Source organism: Haemorhous mexicanus, chromosome 3, assembly GCF_027477595.1.
Source record: "Haemorhous mexicanus isolate bHaeMex1 chromosome 3, bHaeMex1.pri, whole genome shotgun sequence".
Taxonomy (NCBI): domain Eukaryota; kingdom Metazoa; phylum Chordata; class Aves; order Passeriformes; family Fringillidae; genus Haemorhous; species Haemorhous mexicanus.
Window position 1 is genome coordinate 40,729,952 of NC_082343.1, and position 19,017 is coordinate 40,748,968.

At 43.9% G+C, this 19,017-nt stretch overlaps 1 protein-coding gene across 1 annotated transcript in view; it reads left to right on the plus strand.

Annotated features, from left to right (window-relative positions):
• Positions 1-19,017, plus strand: part of LOC132325699 (kinesin-like protein KIF26B) — a 269,005-nt gene that overhangs the window by 229,165 nt on the left and 20,823 nt on the right. Inside the window, exons 10-11 of the mRNA XM_059843282.1 lie at positions 13,205-13,367; positions 14,469-17,904. Coding sequence (XP_059699265.1) covers positions 13,205-13,367; positions 14,469-17,904 — 3,599 coding nt within the window. The remainder of the gene's footprint in view (positions 1-13,204; positions 13,368-14,468; positions 17,905-19,017) is intronic.

Here is a 19,017-nt window from a genome sequence, read left to right on the forward strand (position 1 = left end):
CATGGAAGTGGGAGCTATCAAACTAGCGGGAAGGCTACTAGGGAAGTTCTTCAAGGACCAGTTTTAGGAGAGGTTTTATTTGGTGTTACCATCAGCAGCCCTGGCACACAGGGCAGGAGCACTAATCATAGTGACTGCTTAGACAAAGCTGAGAGCCATCATTTGTACAAAGGCAGGTCAGAACATCAGATGGGAGCAGCTCTGGGACCTCAAGGGCTGCAGTAATACAAATGGCACTGATGCCAGGGCATGCCCTGATGGACTGCTGATAATTTCTGATGCAATCTGGGAGCTCATCAGCTAGAAAGGGGATGGGGGCATGTGCTGATTTAGGCATTTTGGCTGATGGTCACAGGTGTCCACAGCTAAATTAACAGTGACAAGGTAATGAAATCTGAGGAGATACTAGGAATGACAGCAGAAAAATAGTAATAGTTATGCAAGGGGCTAGCAATTCCTCTCCTGGGTGCAGTGCTGGTCTCCCATATAGATGAAGGATGAATTGAGACTAAAGCAAGCACAAGAAAGTCTGGCAATGGAGTTTTTCACATGATAGAAAATGAAATTAATTTGGCTTGCATACCCAAACAGAGTTAAGGGATAGAGAGCACATGTCTGTACATGTGGCCAGGAGCATTCCCATCCCTGGGGAGGGAGAGCAAAGGAAACCAAATAGAAAAGTAGTTGGCTTGCCACTACTAAATGGAAATGTGTGGGGGCAGTGTTAGAAAGCCATAATATTTTTAAGGATGGGTTTTCTAAATGCTTATTGTTCTATCACCTGTGCTTTGATGCTGTCCCATGGGGCTTAGGCTCACAGGACCAAGCAATGCATTTCTTTTCTCCTTCTTCCTCTATGGCAGTAGTCCATGTGCTGTCTTTAGCAGAATGACTGTCTTTCCCCTTGGCCTCTGTGTGTCTGCAGATGTATTGGCCAGGGTTGGGTTGATTGAATGCTGAGCAACTCTTTGCTGGTCCTTGGGAGGTCACAGCAGGTGTGCAGAGGGGATGCAGGAAGGAGGCTGCAGAGTCAGGCTGTGAACCTTTAGAAGCCAATTCTAAGAACATAAGAATGGCTGTACTGATTCAGGCCAAATGTCATTATAGCATCCTGTCTGGCTATATTCAACAGCAGATGCCAAGGGTAGAGTGTAAGGCTAAAATAAGTACTTTGCCAAAAAGTACTCAAGCCTCAACTATTTTCAGCTGTGGGAATTCCTCAGTATCAGCAGTGGCTTTGTAAACAGAAGTAGGACCTTCCAGGCACATTGTAAATAATTCCAGTCTGAGGCTTTTTAAAGACAGTTAAAGTTTGAAAGGATCTTTTTATGAAAAACTGGTTCAGCTCTGAAATTTTGTTTTAGTGCTTATTGGATTTTGAACAGCTAACTTTAAGAGAGATCTTTTTTGTGATTTAAAACTAAATACACACAAACTTCAGTATGGTATATTGCTTTCTTCCACTCACAACTCTGTTCTGACTATCAGCCTTGTGGAAAGGCAGCTGTTAACATGGAAATATTCAAATTTATAGTTGTTCTTCTGAGCAGAATAGATATAATGGGCTCTAAAGCATGTCCGGGTCACCTCAGGTAAAACTGCAAACAATTGTAGTAAAATTTGTTACTACAAATGTGATAATTACTAACCAGCAAGTTTAAAAGAGTTCCTTTCTTTTCCTGTGTCAGGCTATGAGAAGATCTCAGAGTGTCAGATATACAAGAGCCGATTGAGAATCTTGTCTAATCAATGTTACCATAGCAGGCAAAATAAACAGAAGAATCCATTTTAAGGGGGGGTGAAACTTCAGATAACATGAAAAATGCATGTGCATAATTTAAAATTTTAAATTGCTGCATGGATGAAGATAAATGTATTGAAGCAGCCTATCTCCAGTTGGGTTAAATAGCAAATATATACATTAAAAATATTTATATACCAATTTTGCTGCTTTTACTTACAGCACATAGAACTTGCATAGCCTGGAGTCCCTCAGTTTTTATTTAGGCTTCTCTGTGAATGAAGTATGATGGAGTATGAGAGATATAAAAGAATCAAACATTTAGTTTCCTTATGCCTATGTTTATAGCTGACAGAATTCCCACTGCCTTGCACCAGCTGCTAGATTTGGTCCCATGCTGCCAAAACTGTCATCATAAAACTGCCTGTGGTTCCACAGTTTAATTTCAATGCCTTGTATTTGACGTCAGAAGGGACTGGTTCTGTCTTTGTCTCATGTATCCTGTCACTAAATCTATAAAAACCCAGTTCAGATGCTGATGAAGCTTATGGGAGCTTTTCTGGAAATTTCAGTGACAGCTGAGTTTGGACCACAGTGCCCGTGGATTTCAGTTAATAAAATCCTAATTTTTGGGGCTGGTTTGTGAACTTAACCAAAATGCAGGCACAGGCAGGGAATTTTCATCTATGATCTGTATTTGCCATGCAAGTCACCATCATCACTGCTATTGCTCAGCCTGTCTCATCACATCTCTAAATCAGCCAGTTGTGTGAGTAGCTCAGCCCATCTGTGGATGAAAGTTTTGGCTGTCTGATAGCCATTCATTTTTATGTGAAAGGAGTTCTTGGTGTCTCTCCACTTCCTCACAAGGTCACCCCACCCGTATTGACTGATGGCAATACAAATATAGAGGCCAAGGATTTGCAGGCCAGAGAGTGCTCTGTTCATTAGATTCTGCAAGCATCATTGCACGTGTCTAAGAAACTTATTTTGACCCTTGAGTAGTAAAGTAAATTGAGACCTTGAAGTGCAATTGGCTTTCAGTCCTAGGTTTTTAAAGAAATAGGTGTAATGGACAAAGTCAGATTTCTTACTTTTCTCTAAAGCAAGTGGATGTGCAAAGTTAGATAGTTAAGTCCATACTTACCCCGATTATTTATCCTGATTTTTAGGAAGAGAGTTATGCGTGTTGTCTAGGATCTTTACATAGTCCCTGTACATGCCAATACATTATTCTTAAGTGGAAAGAATGGGTTTTTAATTTGTAGTTAGTTTGAAGCTGAACAACTGAGGCCAGTGTGTGTCTGCTGGAAACGGGAGATGACATTACAAATTCCTCCGTTTCGGAACTTGCTTAGCCTGTTTAATTCCCATCCTAGTTAGCAGATTTCTTGGCTGCTGTAAAGTTCATCTTCCTTGACAATGGACAGGGATTGCTTCTTTTATCAGGTCTTAGCAGTTTCACGCATCTCTGTGAAAAAATTTGGAGCAGTATGTGAAAAGGAAATTTAAAAGGTGTTACGCTGATTACCAGAAAAGGAAGCATGACTTGGGTCTTCTGACTGTATATTTTGCTTTAATGCTGATGGTTTCATATTTTTACTGCTTTACTTTGGGTTTTGGCAGTTTTTAATCAGGACCCAGTATCATGTAAGTGCATTTTTTTTTTTTTTTTTGCTGTTGATCTAAATGAACAGTTTTGTGAGCACCAGCATCAAGAACATAATGTTTCTAACAACTTGTCTCCCAGTCTGGCATCCAAAAAGGTGTAAATACTGGCCAAAAATATTCCTGTGTTTGGGAATTTCTCTCATCTATGTGCTTTCTCTGGTGTGTTCAAGAGAGGAATTCAAGGCATTTGTCTCATTCTGTGGGAGCATAAATAAGATTTCTCTCCATCCACCCAGCTGCTAATCCTTCCAGCATTTACAGAGACTTCCTATCTTCAAACTTTGCATATTATTTTCTCAAACTTTCTTCAAATTTGCTAAAAGCCTAGAAGTTTATTGCTGAAGGTGATAAGGCAACCTTGTGTGCAGGTGCAGAGGCAGTATGAACTCTTGAGCCTAACTTTCTTTGGGGAATACATCTAATGAATGGTATAGATGAATTGTTTCATTTCCATATCATTAATGACAACCAAAGTCTGCCTTTTTTCCTTTTTTTTCCCCTTTCCACATGGGAGTATGTGCACTTTCACTGCCCCCTGCTATAATGCTGTGGGCTGAAGGCTCTAGGAGGTTGACGTATAAAATGTTACTTATCAAAATGCGAAGTGTTTGGTGGAGTGACCCTCCCAGTTTCCTGGAGATGTTATCTATTTACACGAGGAGCAGTGCCAAGTGGAATGGTTTCTAAAGCTGAACAGCAGTCAATTTATTTTCAGGTACCACTCCATTTGGGATTGCAATTAGAATAACTAGAGCTGCTCTCCAGCACAGGAAACTGGGAAGGTCATGCTGCCAAATTGTTGGCATCTTGATGAAGGAGTGTCTGTCACTACTGCAGATCAAATGAGCCTAAGCAGAATGAAGTAATTATGAAATCCTCCCAAAAGATCATGAATATTCATGTATCGATTACAAACATTTGAAGTTAATTTTCGTTTGAGGAAATAACCCTGGTATTCCACCCCTGGGTCCATCTGAGTGCTCGCACCCCTTGCAGCGAGGGGCAGGGCGCTGTTTCTCGCGGCCGGGGCTCCCGGGTGAGGCAGCGGGCAGCTCCGCCCGAGCAACGCTCCGAGGGGCAGCCAGCTGTCCCCTTGCTGTCCCCGCTCGTAATTGCCACGGGGTAGGGCCGAAATGGTGTCCGAGCTGCCTGGCGGGAGGGTAAGGAGGAGTCAGGCCGCTCTGGCAAGAGGCTGGCACCGAGAGGGGAGCTGAGGCGGCCGCTGCCCTGCCCTCCCTGCGGCGGCTGCCACCGGGAGCGGCTCCTCAGCGTGTGTGACCCCGGCCGTGGGACTGGCAGCAGCTCGGCCCCGGGAGCTGAGGCCTCCTGACAAACAAGCCCTTTGCTTGGCCTCTTGGATTCAGAGTGGAGAGCCTTGCTTTAGTCTGCTCGCTGCCTGGCCCTCGGAAGGCGGCGGGAGCCGGGGGCAGCCGCGCTGGAAGGAAGGATGCTGAACAAAGGAGTGTGCCCATGCTGATGCAGGGCTGGGGGAAATGCCCTCACTGGGTGTCTGCTCTGCTCCTGCTCGTATTAGCCACCCAGAGGGGCTGGTGTGGAGGTGCTTTCCAGAATTCGTCCTCAGCAGATCGTCGGGGAATGTTTCTGCACGTTTTTTCTTGCTATGTGTTTCCCCCTATGACTGCCCTAGAGGCACAGGCACTGTTAGGCTGCATTCCAGCCCTTCCCTTCCCAGCACTCCTGCTGCACTGTCAGGGCACAGGCAGCCCCGAGGAGAGGCAGGCAGGCTCCTAAGCTGCTCCAGTTGCTATTCCATAGCAGCTATGTTGAATTCTCATATAAAGCAACTAAACCATACAGATAAGCTGAGCCAAACTTGTGGTTGCAGTAATATTTGCAAGTAAGGGAGCCAAGGAAGGAGGGTCATGGGGAGAGAAAGGACATTTTCCTTCCCTTTATTAGCATAGCTTGGTAGAAGTTAGCCTAGCCAAGTGCAGAGTCCCTAAACTATTTAAAATCTGGATCATTATTGGTTTAACTGCAGGATTTTTTTCTCCTGTAAATCAGTCTACTTATTGAGCATGTTTCCTTAACAAGTGGCACTGCTGATTTTGGGGAATCTGGCTTTAGCTCTAACATAGAGTTGCTGAGCTTAATTAGCTCCCTGGATTAATTGAGTTTCTATTTTTCAGCTAGAATTTATGAGGAGCTGGCACTGTAATGAGACAGACCACTAGGATCCTTTTCGTTTTGCTTATCTCTGAGCTTTGTTTGGATGTTTTTAATGGCTGCTTGTGAACAGTGTTTGTTTCTGTGCTGAGATTCGAAGTACAAAGGGGAGAGGGATCATTTTTTCTATTTACAGTGTAGTCTTCTCTCTGAAATAATCACTGGCCCTCAGCAGTGCTGTGCTCCCCAAAACTTGAACTTACTGTGACTTTAAGCTACATCTGGATCTCTGAGCTCTCATTAGAGTAACACACTGAACTGTAAGGATATATGTGTTCTGTTTGGTATTGCCAAAGTGCAAAGTACACCTGAACCAAACTACATGAAATTCACAGGGCTGGGGAAAAGACTGAGAGGAACTTCTTTCTCTTACTTGTTGAATTATTTGAATGAAGTTTGTGTAACTTCTGTTCCACTGCTGGCACAAGGCAGAAATGAGAAGATGGAGAAAATGTCTTTGTGTGTCTTCAGAGCTAGCATGGTGGTGCCCAGCTTAGAGCTGGGCTGGCACTCTCAGAAACCATGCACTCTTTAATATGTAAAGGTAGAAGTGGAGTTGTGTGACAGAAACAGCTGTATTGGGAGACAGTTCTATTGTGAGATCAGTCAGCAAGACCTTAAAAAAGTGTGGAACTTTTTTGTCATTTATGAATAACATACATTAACTTGTCAGTTTTGTGGACTGTTAAAGCTTCATCAGCTTTGGAGCAACTTTTATATAAAAATTACAGCTCTTGAATGAGCCCCTTTATGGTGAGAGGGGTAGCTCCCTGATTCATGGGAGAAGAAGCCAACTCCCATCTTGCTACAGTCTCCTTTCAGGTTGTTGTAGAGAACAGTGAGATCTTCCCTCAGCCTCCTTTTCCCCAGACTGAACAACCCCAGCTGCCTCAGCCACTCCTCATTTGTGCTCCAGACCCTTCCCCAGCTCCACTGCCCTTCTCTGGACATGCTCAAGCACCTCAATGTCTTTCTTGCAGTGAGGAGCCCAAAACTGAACTCATTTGAGGTGCAGCCTCACCGATGGGTTTCTGTCCTTATGTCTGTCACCAATTTGCTTTTCTGCCTTTGGTAAAAAAGAAACAAAAGATGCTGTTTTGTGTATCTGCCACATGCTTATGGGTTGTCACAGGCACAAGGATTATGAAATTTCTCTTAAAAGACAATTGTAAGGGGAATCCCCCTACATTTTATATTAATTTTGTACAATTTAAGATGAGTCCCATACTTGGCTGCAGCAACACTTTTTTCCTGCTTTTGACTTCTCAACTGCTGCAGTGTAACATCCCTTCCAGACGTGGAAGTTACCTGGTACTGAACCTGAGCACAGTGTCCCCTCAGCAGAGTCCTTTCAGCTCCCCCTTCCCCTTTGCTGTGAGCACAGGGCTCTGGGTTGTGCTAGTGCACCTCATACATGATAACTAACTGCAGTGGCAGTGGAAATTTCCACTATGCTTCATTTTCCCTTTAAGGCTAGTCAGTTTCCACCTGGAGCAAGTTCATTGTCTCCCCAATGCCTCGTTTCACCAGGTGAAGAATTCCCCAGGTTAAAGGTCCAACACCTTACCCATCTTTCTTCAACTGCCTCATTTTGTTCTGCTAACAAAGCCAGGCTTACATGGCTGAACCACCGAGGGCTTTATCTCCCCACCTGGACTCATTTTGCCTGTGCCTACACACATTGCTCCCATTTCCTCTTTCTCTCTCTCTCTATCAAAATTATTAACAGAAAGACATAGCTAAGCAAACTATAGTGGTTCATGGTGAACTCAGCTGTTACACACCTGTACATCCACTGTTGGGCTTGTGCTTTTTGAGCTATAAACTGTCCTTTGTAGAGATTATTCCCATGTAGTAAGAGCCAAAACCCAATATAGTCTTTATGTGGCTCCTTTGTAATGTAAACATTTATTGCTGGGAATAAAGCAGTGCATCAGCTCAAAGGAGCAGAGTTAAGCCATTATGATCAAAAATGACTGTCATAGTTACTGAGATTTTTTTCTTTTGACATACCTCTATAAATAATTAGATTACAAGACACCTGAGGGCATACATCATCTGATGCTGTAACCATAACACCTGGAGGCAGTCGACAACTTTCTCCTTTTGGCCAAGTGCCTAGGAAGACACTAAGGTATATGATTAATAGAGAGCACAAACACGCTGTCTTACACTTCCTAAAGCTTAGCTGTACTATTGTATAGTCTCTCTTGTGGAATGTTCTTATTCCTCTTTCTGATGGTGCTGCTGTTGTCATTGAATAGCCAATTCTGCATAGTAGTGGGGTGACAGGAAGGGGAAAACCAAGAAGATATTTGTTATTAAGGTTGGGGGGGGGGCAGATGCAGGAAACAAAATAAAGTGTATAATACAATTGGGTAAACAATTCCACAAAATAATCATTATTCCAACAATTCAGCTGGATCTTCCTCTCCAGTATTGCCTCCTTTTTGTGAAACAATTCTGTGTTTGTGTCTCCCATACACAGAATGAAATGCTGGGCAAGAAAAATTCCTGTGAATTTCCTGAGCACAATATTTATTCTTATTGCTTCATTTTCTATTCATGAATTCTATTTTGCAGCCATACACAAAAGCAATTACCATTTGCCTCTTTTCTATGTAGCTCACTTTGAACACACATATTTTCTTAAAGCTGGAGGACCTCGCAGAGGAAGATCCAGGAAGGCGCTGACCATTCTGCCCCTCACCTGGCTGCATGATACAGCAGCCATGCCAAATTATGGCCACATTTTGGGATTCCTCTGCTGGATGTCAGTGAACAGCGTGGGGAGGGAACTTGAGTGGGGAGAGAGGCCTTGGAAGTCAGGCAGAGAGAGTGGAAGACATTAATGGGAGGAAGAGGGGGAGAAAAAAGGAGTTTAATACTGGAAAAGTGTCTAGCAGTGATGCTGGAGAATGGCACAGTCTGGTGTAGCTGGTTAGACTACTGCAAGATGAAACTGAACTCTGCCAGGCTGTTTCGGGGAGGAACTGGGGTATGGGAATAAGAACAAGCAAAAAGGTTAGATGAGGAAAGCCCAGGATCGACCCTGATAGAAGACTGTAGGATTGTAGGTCTGATCAGAGAAGAGCATGTCAAATAGGATATGAACACACAACAGCACAGCTTTTCTACAGTGCATGAAAGGAGTGTGTTACTCCCAAATCTTAGTGTTTTTCTACAGGTAGCAAATGTTAGAAAACCCCCTGGTAAATTGTAAGTCATGGTCTCCTTCTCTACTGCTTGTCCAAACAAAGGTGTCAGCCAGCTGCTGCTGCCAGCTAGTTTAGAAACTGAGGCTATTTTATACACAGGAATGTTCCAAGCTTGCTGATGTGTCATTGAAGTGTAACCACAAATCCACATGAAATTACATTAAATATGTATAATAAGTGCATTTAGAGCCTAAAATCAATTGCTATAGGATCAGGAAATGTCAAAATTAATGGGCTATGTATATTGTGTTGCCCTTTCAGGGCTTTCCCTCCATCCCAAAATATTAATTTTTTTTTTTCAAGGCAGATTAAGGACCTGCTCTAGACATGAATCAGGACTGTATGGTGATGTGGTCATTGTCAATAAACATATGGAGGATGGGATGGAGGAGTGTGGAAGAGAAAGGAGGTATTCTGAAAGGACCGATGCCACCTTCAGATTAGTTCTGACAATCTGTTCCTAAAATTTTTAGATGGGCTACTAATTGTATGTTCCTGTATTTTGGGGTATCCTGATCTGAGAACCAGCTGCCCCATTTGTTGTTGAAGATAAGTCAAAGTTAGCTGTACTTTGAATATGAAGACTGTGTAAGGATCAATACTCTGATAGATCTGTGCTTCACACCAAACACCTATACTTAATGAAGTTTTCAATGTTTCAGGTATTATCAGAGGAATATATGCCTCACCTCAGAGGCATTCATCAGATACTGCATTGATGAGCTCCACAGGGAAAAGAAAAAATTACAAAGAGCCTTTGAAGAAATCGGTCATTCAGGATTCAGAACAGAGTTTTTATAGTTCTAACAGTAAATAAGACATAAATCCATACATTGCAAGGCAAGGATTAAAAGAAAGATTAAATAACTTATGGTTCAGTGAGCACTGTTTATTCTCTGCAGGGTTTGAGGCAGGGCTCTAGTGGAAAAATAGCATCCAGTCACAAAATTAAAGACTTTGACTAAATGTACATGGGCACCTGGGATTTATGCAGTGTCTAAGGACATGTATCATGATATGACATGCTTCATTCTTCAATGTAAGATTCTGTGTTGTTTGAAGTTGAGTATAATTAATCATTCATGAGGAAGGGAAATGCAGATGTGTATAGGAGGAGCAGGAAGTTGTACATCTTTCCTTCTTACTGAAAGGAAGATGTACATCTGAATGAACTGAGGCTTTCTGCCTGGCAGTCTGCACCTCTGTACCGTACCTGCTGACACACATCGTAGAGATACCCGAGTTGAGTCTCCTGCACACAGGGCTCTTGCCTCTGCACTTTGCCAGGGGTACAGCTTTGCATACTTTATTTTTGGTTTTTACCTATGTGGGATATATATGAATAATATTTAGTAGCTTTTTTTCTGTAGCCATGATTGTCTAGCAGCTAGGCAAGAAAAGGTTTACAAATAAAGGTAATGTATTTTATTAGAACAAGTGATGTAGTTAGAAAAAATGAGGTGACTTTGAAGTACTGAAAAGACTGCAAAATTGACTTACTGATATACAGGCTTTGGAGTCTGAAATGTGGTATCCTGGCCCCACCTTCAATTTTATATGTCTTTTACAATAATAATAATCATGATGGTTTAGGGTAAATTTCCTAAACTATAAAAACATTAGTGGATGGGATAGAAATACATTTAAAATGAAGACAGGTATATAAAATGGAGTTATTGTGCTGCTCTGACCTACAATTTTTATTACTTTTGGAGCAGAATAGAAATAGACCATTAGCATTCCTGAAGTTCTCTTATTTTCCATGAAGACATTGATGCATTTCACTCTGCTGCCATGAGAAATCTTCTGCTAGCCAGCCTCTGCTTAACAAAGTGAGCAACATACTGGGAGCAGCAGACTCTAACTTTCTTCAAAATTTCCTGTGTCTTAGTTTAGATTGCAGAGCCAGAGGATCAACAAAGGTCTTGCTTCTCAAAGCCTTTCCAATGCAGAAGTGCAGATCTCTTAGTAAAACTTCTGCTTTCACAGGAAATTTTGCTTTTTCAGATAACAGCTCACAAATGACCTAATGAAATAATTTATAGCTATTCATTTTTTTCATGCAGAAATACCATGCCAGCACTCAAAGGAACAAAACATCTACTTTGTGTCTCACACTCACTACCAAGCAGTGAGACATCCAGAATGTTTTACCAATATTTTAACTGAAGAAGATAGAGTGAGTTAAAAATTAGGCCACACATTTTTGTGTCTTACATTCTCTTCTATTTTCTTTCTTTCTTTCCTTCAGAAGTTAGTAGGTGAGAGTTATTGTGAGAGGTCAGTGAACCCTGAACAACTGAACTTGTCTTATGACAATATCCAGATTTGACGAAAATCTTTGTTTAGTGACTTTCTCCCTCTTTATGTTATTTTTCAGTGTACAGTAGTGATGTGAGGCCGGTTATTTCTTCTGGGTACAAGGTGAAGTTGAGAGTCAAGATGTAACCTATGCTGAATGAACAAACTCTGAAATTAGAAATTAATGCTAGCTGGGCTTTTTACTGCTAGGTTCATGCTTTAATCCTTAACAAATCTGCCCTTTAGCTCCCATCCATGTCAGAGGATGAATTATAAATAGATATTTCTTCAGTACTGTTTTTCTTCTTGCAAATGGGTATTTCTGTACAAGGCAGATGGCACAGAGTATTTTATATTCCTAATGTATGTAGCTCTAGGAGAGCCACACCTCAGTGCTGATGCTGGCTGCATGGATTATACATTCTCAGGAGACCAACATGTTTAGAATGTATTCTTTTGCACTTTCCCCTGTCGTCTCATGTTTTGCTATGATGGAAGCACTGGCAATTGTTATTGTTTTCTGTGGAGACGTTAATAATTTCTGTATTACTCTGCACTGGAGTGGCAGTAACGGATGTACAAAATTTGACATCTTAATTATTCCGTGATGGAAAAGAAAAAGAGGGACACTAACCTGAGACACAGCAGCCTATTACCTCTGGATCTGTGGATTCAAAGCAGCCTTAGGTCAGAAGTGAAATGAGTGAGGCTGTCTCAGTATAGTCTTTATGGATCTTTGTTTGCTTCTCAAGGACACTAGATGTCTTCAATGTGTCTGGAGCAGATGGAAGCAGAAATCCTGAAAAAACAAAAAAAGTTTTATTTTGAGTATTTCTAGTCAAGCTGAAATGGCAAGTACTAGAAGCCTCAGGAGATAAGAACCCTCCAGAGCTATTGCATCAAAATATGCAGCCCAAATGTTATTGTTTATTCAATCAAAAAGAGAGATCCAAGAGTTTTGGTGTTTGTCCATCGGTCCTATCCAGTAGGTGTAGCTTCAGTTCCCAGCAGCTGCAGCTTTATGCAGAGTTCCTGTGAGCTGGAAATCTCAAGTGAGTGAACAAGGACACACATGCACCATAGGTCATTTGCAGATATTTAACAGTGAGCCCCAGAAATCTGATCCATAACCACTGATGGTATCACCATCATTACAACAGCAAATGCAGTTCCTTTAGTGATAGATAAATATCAGGCTGTTGCTGTCTTTGTTTCCAGCTGTATGTAGTCATCATCTACTACCCTTAGCACAGGGGAGACACTCTTCAAGACAACGCCATTTCCCAAATAACCAACCAGCTGACTTTACACCATGGAGCTAAAGGTCTCTTTAAAATTTTTATATTGTGCATTTCTGAGTACAGGATTAGATGACCACCTCAAAAATATTATATATGCATCATTATTCTGTTAAAATTCATATTCTCAGTCCAGTCACAGACAGCCCTACAATAAGGCATCAGCGCTTCAAAAGCTATCTGAGGCTGAACAATAGAGTAAATGGCAAGAACAGAAAATTTGATTTCTGCCTCAGTGAAAGAAAAGATCTAATATGAAAGAACAATTGTGTGAAGTTTGAAGGATTGATTGGTTTGTATTTTACCAGCATCATCCAAAATTGACTTCAGTGGCTTAACTGTTACTAATGTTGAGTATCCCAATGCCCTAGAAGGCAACAAAAAATTGTGTTCTGTAATCTAATCCAGTACCCTCTTGTCCTCCAGAGCTGGGCCGGGGTTTGTCTGGACACTGTGCACTTCAAAAGAGCAGCAGTTTGATATTTGCTGCTGTGGCTCCTTAACAGCCTCCAGTGCTGGTCTGCATCACTCTGTTGGCAATGTTAACAATGGAGAAGGACTGAGACAAAAAGGAATCAGAAAAGGGGAAGTGGGAAAAGAAGTTTGAATTGTAGTCCAGAGTCTTTCAGCATGCTCAGCTGCACAACGTAGTGCAAACCTGATGGACGAAACTAATTAGGATTCCATTAAAAAGAGGAGAAAATATCTTACCAAGACACAAGTTACATCATGATGGCCAAAATGAAACCTTGCTGGCTAATGTAGCCTTAATTCATTTTATTTTGCAGAGACAGCAAGCTGACCATGTTGCTCCGAGAGTCCTTGGGGAATATGAACTGCCGCACCACGATGATAGCTCACATTTCAGCAGCCGCAGGGAACTACGCTGAGACACTCTCCACCATCCAGATTGCCTCAAGGGTCCTCAGGATGAAGAAAAAGAAAACTAAGGTAAGGTGATGTGTAACTCCCTTCTTATAATGGAGGAAGGAGGAAGAAGGATCCTTAACTGGGTAGAGCAGCGTGTAACAAAATCAGTAATCAGTTCCAAAGTGTATGGGATATATGTTCCCATCCTAGGGAAGTGTCAGAGTGCAACATCAGAGGGGTAAATGCTTCAGCTTCAGAGACACAGGAGTAAGTTTGGATTCATCTGTTGCAGCAGGTTTGTAGGCAGACCTTGTTTAATCACATAGCTGTCAGGGAGCATTTATTTTCCTTTATACTCTTAGTGCTAATGAAATAATGAGTAAAACTGCTGAAGAGTTAAAGAAAATTGGAATTAATTAAGAATTAGATTATCTATGCTTCTCAGAGGGAGTAGAAGCAAAATAAAGGCAGAACTACTGTGTCCAAAGCCAGCACTGACCACCTTTTTATTCCTATTACTTCTAAATATGGGTGATAGATTTTCCAAGTAGAGTGAAGATGGACTATATCCATTTTCATGTTAAAGAGTTCTGGTTGCTTCTGTACAACTTTTGGTGTGAATTGGGCAGAATGAGTGAATTTTATGCATTTCATTTTAATTGGCAGACTGACAAAAGCTTTTTTTGTCAATTGACTGAAGAGAGACAAATGAAGGGTTCAGTCCACACACCATCAGAGCACTGTGTCTCCAGAGACCTCTGAGTGCACATTATACAATTCCACACACTGTTAGTGTGGGGTCATATGTAATCAGTTTTCTTGTTCCTCTTCAAATACACAAATGCACACGCACACACAAAATCAGCAAAGCCTTTGCCAAATATCTGATTTCTTTGGCCAGGCTCAGTTAAGGGAGGTATCTTAATCCATATTTTTAGTACATTTTTTTGAAGTCTTATGATTTTTAGTGGGACTCAGAGCTGGGGCTTTTGGTTCTCCATTGAACATAGCTATGGGTTTGCTCCAGGGCTGTGGATAGGCAGAGCTTTGTGCCTTAGTTTAGAGATCTCCCAGTTCATAAGTGATCATTAATTTTTTGCGTATGCAGTTTGTGCAAGGGGCAGCTTGCAATGCTGAAATGTCACAGGGTCTCTCTCTCTCCCTCTTTCTCTCATGTTGCAGTACACATCAAGTTCTTCTGGAGGAGAGAGCTCTTGTGAGGAGGGCCGGATGCGGAGGCCAACCCAGCTGAGGCCTTTCCATTCTAGAAACACTGTGGACCCAGACTTTCCTATTTTGCATTTATCAAGTGATCCTGATTATTCATCCAGCAGTGAGCAGTCGTGTGACACGGTGATTTACGTTGGCCCCAATGGCACTGCCCTCTCTGACAAGGAACTGACAGATAATGAGGGTCCCCCTGACTTTGTTCCCATAGTTCCTGCTCTGCAAAAGACCAAAAATGAGGGCAGGTTGGAGGAAGTTAGTGAATCAGGGCCCAGCACATCTGAAAGAGACTGCCTGAAGTGCAACACCTTTGCAGAGCTCCAGGAGAGACTGGATTGCATAGATGGCAGTGAAGAAACCGACAAATTTCCCTTTGAAGAGATGCCTGCTCAATTTAGCTCAGACCAGATGTCTAAGTGTGCTGTCTCGAGCCAGCTGGCAGAGCTTAGCCACTTACCAGAGTCAGATAAGGAAGATACGATGCCAGAATGTCAGCATCCTGATAGAGAAGCCAAAGAAAGTACAAATACAACACCCAGCAAAACTAGGAGAAATCACTCCCCTGTTCCTTCTGGAGCTCTTACCAATCTTTCAACTCCTTCTTCTCCCAGGAGTGTAACAGGCAGCTCTAGTAAAGAGCTTAACTCTTGTCAGTTAGCACACAGCACCAGCTTGCAGAGCAGCAGAGAAGGGCTCAACACCTCTGGATTTGTGGAAGGCAAACCTCGGCCAATGGGTTCACCCCGGCTTGGCATTGCAAGCCTCTCAAAGACATCTGAGTATAAGCCCCCAACTTCTCCTTCCCAGAGGTGCAAGGTCTACACACAGAAAGGAGTCCTACCCAGCTCCACTCCCCCACCAGCTCCCCTGAGTAAGGATGCTGCCATGACATCTACTGAGTCTTTATTACAGCCAGAAATCCGGACCCCACCTGTAGGCATGAGCCCTCAGATTATGAAAAAGTCAGTGTCATCCAACAACGGGGATTTTGAAGACACCGTTCTCAATGAAGATGGGCAACAAAGCATTGCTCCAGAATCCAAGAAAGAGATTCTGAGCACAACCATGGTGACTGTGCAGCAGCCATTGGAGCTGAATGGAGAGGATGAGCTTGTGTTCACCCTTGTGGAAGAGCTGACCATTAGTGGTGTCCTTGACAACGGGCGCCCGACCAGTATCATCAGTTTTAACAGTGACTGCTCCGTGCAGGCTTTGGCCTCTGGCTCCAGGCCAGTCAGTATTATCAGCAGTATCTCTGAAGATCTTGAGTGTTACTCCAGTGCAGCTCCTGTGTCTGAAGTCAGCATCACACAGTTCCTTCCTCTTCCAAAGCTGAGTCTGGATGACAAACCCCAAGATGATGGCAGCAGGCGCTCATCCATCAGCTCATGGTTGAGCGAAATGAGCACGGGCAGTGACGGTGAACAGTCGTGCCACAGCTTCATAGCCCAGGCGTGCTATGGGCACGGGGAAGCTATGGCAGAACCCCCCATCTCCGAGTTTGCAAGCACCATACAAAGTGCCAGCATGATTTGTGTAAGTGACAAACAGAAGTCAGTGACTGACAACATGCTTATAATGTCGGAAATGGGGGAGGAAGCTTTCGGCAAAGTGCCACCCATCAAAGGCTGTAAAATATCAGCTCTAGGCAAAACTACTGTCACAATCAAAAACACAGCAAGTCTCAGCAGCTGTGAGGGCTATATCCCAATGAAGACGAACATTACCGTGTATCCATGTATTGCTGTTAATTCCTTCAAAGCTCAAGACACTGATGATGCTGTACCGGCTGTAACCGCAGACCCAAAGGCTGTTCATTCCCACGATGGGAAAGAATCCATTGCTAAGAAGGTTATCAAATTTGAAGACCCTTGGTTGAAGAGAGAAGAAGATGTTAAAAAGGACAGCTCTGGGAGCAGTGACGGGCCAAGGAGCTCTGATACAGTCACGGTTTCAGCCAAACCCGAGCACAGCACAAAACAGTCCTCCATGGACAGGTTTAGCACCAGCAGCGGGGACACCTCTATTTCCCCAGGATCTGACAGTCTAAAAAGGATTGTGGATGGGTGTGAGGTGACAGCACCCAGCTCTGCAACCCAAAGCCCTGTTCATTCCAGTGATGGCTTGAAGAATTGTAGCCTTCCTCGTGGGCTTCCAAAGGCAAGCAAGGTGGAGGAATCTGACAGTCATCTCCATCCTACTTTTGCTGACAGCAGTGGAGCCAGTTCTCCTGCCCTCCCCCAGTTTTCTAAGGCTAGTCTTGACAAGAAAATGGCCTCTCCCAAACACTGCATACTCACTCGTCCCAAAGGGACCCCTCCTCTGCCACCTGTGAGAAAGTCAAGCTTGGATCAGAAGAACAGAGCCAGCCCCCAGCACAGTGCAGCCAACAGCACCACGAGCAGTCCCTCCAGCCAGCCTGTGTCCTTCCTGGCCAGCTTCCCCGAGGAGCAGAATGCCAAACTAAAAGGCCCTGGCATGGACAGCAGCATCAATAACAGCAGCAGCAAGCTCTTCAGTGCCAAGCTGGAGCAGCTCGCCAGCAGAACCAACTCCCTAGGGAGGTCCACAGGAAGCCACTATGAGTGTTTGTCGCTGGAAAGAGCAGAAAGTCTGTCCTCTGTGAGCTCCAAAATGAGCCCTGGCAGAGACACCACCATGCCTAGGGCTGGAAGGAGCCTCAGCCGCAGCGCCATGTCCTCACCCACCAACTCAGGCCTCTCCCAGTCGGCAGGTGCCTCCCCAAAAGCCAGCCAGTCAAAGATCTCTGCTGTCAGCAAGCTCCTCCTGGCAAGTCCCAAGGCCCGCAGCCTCTCTGCCTCTGCCACCAAAACACTCAGCTTCTCCACCAAGTCTCTGCCTCAGTCCGTAGGGCAGAGCTCCAGTTTGCCCCCAAGTGGGAAGAACATGTCCTGGTCAATGCAGTCCCTCAGCAGAAGCCGGGGCTCCAGCCTTGCTTCCAAATTGCCCCTTCGAGCTGTCAATGGGCGGATTTCAGAGCTGCTCCAAGGGAGCACCAGTGCCAGAGGCGTTCAGCTGCCGGGAAGCCCGGAGACAGACGAGCGTGGGGGCCTTCCCGGAGATGAGAAGCCAGCTGTTCACGTGCTGCCTTCACCTTACAGCAAGATCACCCCTCCTCGGAAACCTCACCGCTGCAGCAGCGGCCACGGCAGCGACAACAGCAGCGTCCTGAGCGGGGAGCTGCCCCCTGCCATGGGGAAAACAGCCCTCTTCTACCACAGCGGGGGCAGCAGTGGCTACGAGAGCATGATGAGGGACAGCGAGGCGACGGGGAGTGCCTCCTCAGCGCAGGACTCCATGAGCGAGAACAGCAGCTCTGCCAGTGGCAGGTGCCGCAGCCTCAAAACCCCAAAGAAACGACTGAATGCAGGTAAGCTTGTGGTGGTGGGAAAGAGGGGTGCAGAACAAAGCAGATTACTACTCAGGGGTAGGCTGGCCCTAAGGGTGGGCTGGTTAAATACCAGTTCCACCTCTTAGCTGAGAAGCAAGAGCATGGTAAGTATCCGAGGCTCTGCCTTTTTTCCTTTTGGAATGTTCACTAATCCTGTGTGGTTGTATTGCCTTTGCAGTGGCATCTCCTCCTGAACTCTTTCACTTTGGTTTACTTCAAATGAACCAAAACTGGTTAGTTTTGCCAGTGATAGCCACATTCAAGTATTCATTTATACAAATATACTTCTGGTTTGATTCCAGAAAGGTGCCTTAATATGCATGTTTCACCAGCCCAAGACCAGAGTCTTGCTGAATGGCTGTATCTCTTGTGAGCCCGCTTCTGCTCCTTGCATGCCCAAGGGTGCAAGAAGCCCTACATCTGAAACCATTGTTGAGTTCCTTCTCCCCACATAGGAGATGGAACAAAAATGCGTCCCTGCCCCTTGAAAGATGTTATGCTGTACCTGAGACTCTTGCCTTTTGAGTTGTGGCTCCTTTTCCCAGAAATTTATTGATAATAAATAATAGGTAATATTAAGAACAATATATGGGAGCTGATGCACTGAAGCACTTTCAAATCTGAAACTTTTTTGTGATCATGTAATGGATTGGGAAGATTTCCTCTTTGTTCAGACATAATCCCCAGTGGCTTCACACTACATCAGGACTTTTAATTAGATAGCAAGAGCCGCCTGGGTCATATCAAGAGTCTGTGCGGGTACCTCTTTCCACTAGAGCAAGTTGCATAAAGTTTCAGAACAGGGATGGGGACCATTCATGAGCTGGTCAGCTCACATTTTTCCCAGGTGCTGTTTTCCCAACCTGTAGTGCAAGTCCTGACTAATCTACCTCTGAAAAAATTCAGGTTGACATTGGACCTGGTGGCGTAGGTATATGGAATATCAGTAGCTACTTATTCTACAGTAGCTGTGTCTTTCTAAAATGTGTTCTTCTCATAGCATTCCTAATTCACCAGCCATTCCACTTGCTGCGATACTCCCCTCTGGAATTAGTTTCCAGTGAACAGAGTAATGTATAACTCTCCCTTTCT